Here is a 2077-nt window from a genome sequence, read left to right as displayed (position 1 = left end):
GAGCTTCAATCAGTCAGGGCTGGGAAGATGCTCACAAGTGACTGGGGCAGAATCACTCCCAGCCTTTGACACAGGGACCCTCTGGCTGCAGGACAATGCAGCTGCAGCTCCTGGAGAGATCTAAAGCTGGGGCATCCCAATGCCTACAGACTCTGTGAGTACATTCTCTGATCTCTCTTGTGTAGAACAGACAGGGGTGGCCAGGGCTCTCCTGCAGAGAGGGTGCTGCAGCCCAGGGCACTGTGCTGTGGCAGGGACTCTGCTGCCTGCCAGGGACAGCTCTCACGCAGCCCTGGGAGCTGCCCACAACACTGGGGAACAAGGTCTGTGTGGAAGGATAGAGCCACTATGGATTGGAATTGTTTTTGTGTGGTGAGAACGCTGCAATGGTCAGGACTTCTCCCACCTTGACATATAACTGAAAAACACTTCCAAGGTGATTTTACAGGGAGCAGAGCATGGCAGGGGTTATATAAAAAGGAAAATCCCCTTTTTTAATCTACTGCTCAGAGCTGCCTGAATAAAAAATTGTGCAATGATATTAATCTCTGAGTTTAGTTTGGAGAAAATATATATTACCTCAGATCCCAGTAAACCAGGCATTGCAACATTAGTGCTGCTTTTCCAGCCTCCTCAGGGTTGCTCTGATGCTGCCATCAGAGCCTGCAAAGGCAGAGCTGGCCCTGGGCAGTGCCCTGTGCTGAGAGGGATCTGCAGGGCAGAGCTGAGCCCCCAGGGCTGGGTTGGGCTCTGGCAGCACCATCAGAGCACAGCCCTGGGCACAGGGAAGCAGCTGCTGGCAGGGACAGCTCCAGGCAGCAGAGCCCTGGGTAGGCAGTGGGGGAAAGTGCCACCAAGCTGGGATGGGATATTTAAATTCCTCTCAAAACAGAACTATTCCATGATTACTTTTTTTACAGATCCCCATTCCAAGACACAGCAAATGTCCAACAGCGGCTCCATCAACCACTTCCTCCTGCTGACACTGGCAGACATGTGGCAGCTGCAGCTCCTGCACTTCTGCCTCTTCCTGGGCATCTCCCTGGCTGCCCTCCTGGCCAACAGCCTCATCATCAGCGCCGTAGCCTGCGGCCACCACCTGCACACCCCCATGTTCTTCTTCCTGCTCAACCTGGCCCTCACCGACCTGGGCTGCATCTGCACCACTGTCCCCAAAGCCATGCACAATTCCCTCTGGGGCACCAGGAACATCTCCTATGAAGGATGTGCTACTCAGGTTTTCTTTTTTTTTTTCTTTATGTCAGCAGAGTTTTCCCTCCTGACCATCATGTGCTATGACCGCTACGTGTCCATCTGCAAACCCCTGCACTACGGGACCCTCCTGGGCAGCAGAGCTTGTGCCCACATGGCAGCAGCTGCCTGGGCCAGTGTCTTTCTCTATTCACTGCTGCACACAGCCAATACATTTTCCCTGCCCCTGTGCCATGGCAATGCCCTAGGCCAGTTCTTCTGTGAAATCCCTCAAATCCTGAAACTCTCCTGCTCACACTCAAACCTCAAGGAACTTGGGCTTCTTGCTGTTAGTGCCTGTTTAGGTTTTGTCTGTTTTTTGTTCATTGTTTTCTCCTATGTGCAGATCTTCAGGGCTGTACTGAGGATCCCCTCTGAACAGGGACGGCACAAAGCCTTTTCCACCTGCCTCCCTCACCTGGCTGTGGTCTCCCTGTTTTTCAGCACTAGCATATTCACCTACCTGAAGCCCCCCTCCATCTCCTCCCCATCCCTGGATCTGGCCCTGTCAGTTCTGTATTCGGTGGTGCCTCCAGCCCTGAACCCCCTTATCTACAGCCTGAGGAACCAGGAGTTCAAGGATGGTCTGAGGAAAATTATCATGAACACTTTTCAGAAGGAATAAACTCTCTCCTGTATAACTCTTCCGGTGTTCCTCATTAATGCCCACTATGTGTCTTGTGGGGTTTTTTGCTGTCACAGGTATTATACATTTTTGAGAATTTGTTAACTGTTAAATTTTTATCTGTACCTTTTTACTTCATTATTCACATTTCTAGTGTGAACCTTACACAAAACAAAGAACTCAGTATTGCCGTGTTTGCCT

The 2077-nt window shown here is 51.2% G+C and overlaps 1 protein-coding gene across 1 annotated transcript; it reads left to right on the top strand.

The window, feature by feature from the left end:
- Window positions 1–943: 943 nt before the first annotated feature.
- Window positions 944–1876, top strand: LOC306815933 (olfactory receptor 14J1-like; the record flags this gene model as incomplete). The annotated part of the gene is made up of 1 exon (XM_079332428.1): window positions 944–1876. The coding sequence occupies one exon, from the start codon at window positions 944–946 to the stop codon at window positions 1874–1876; it is 933 nt and encodes a 310-aa protein (XP_079188554.1).
- Window positions 1877–2077: the final 201 nt, after the last annotated feature.

The sequence above is a fragment of the Erithacus rubecula genome, assembly GCF_903797595.1.
Source record: "Erithacus rubecula genome assembly, contig: scaffold_298_arrow_ctg1, whole genome shotgun sequence".
Taxonomy (NCBI): domain Eukaryota; kingdom Metazoa; phylum Chordata; class Aves; order Passeriformes; family Muscicapidae; genus Erithacus; species Erithacus rubecula.
This window is presented reverse-complemented; position numbering and strand designations above follow the sequence as displayed.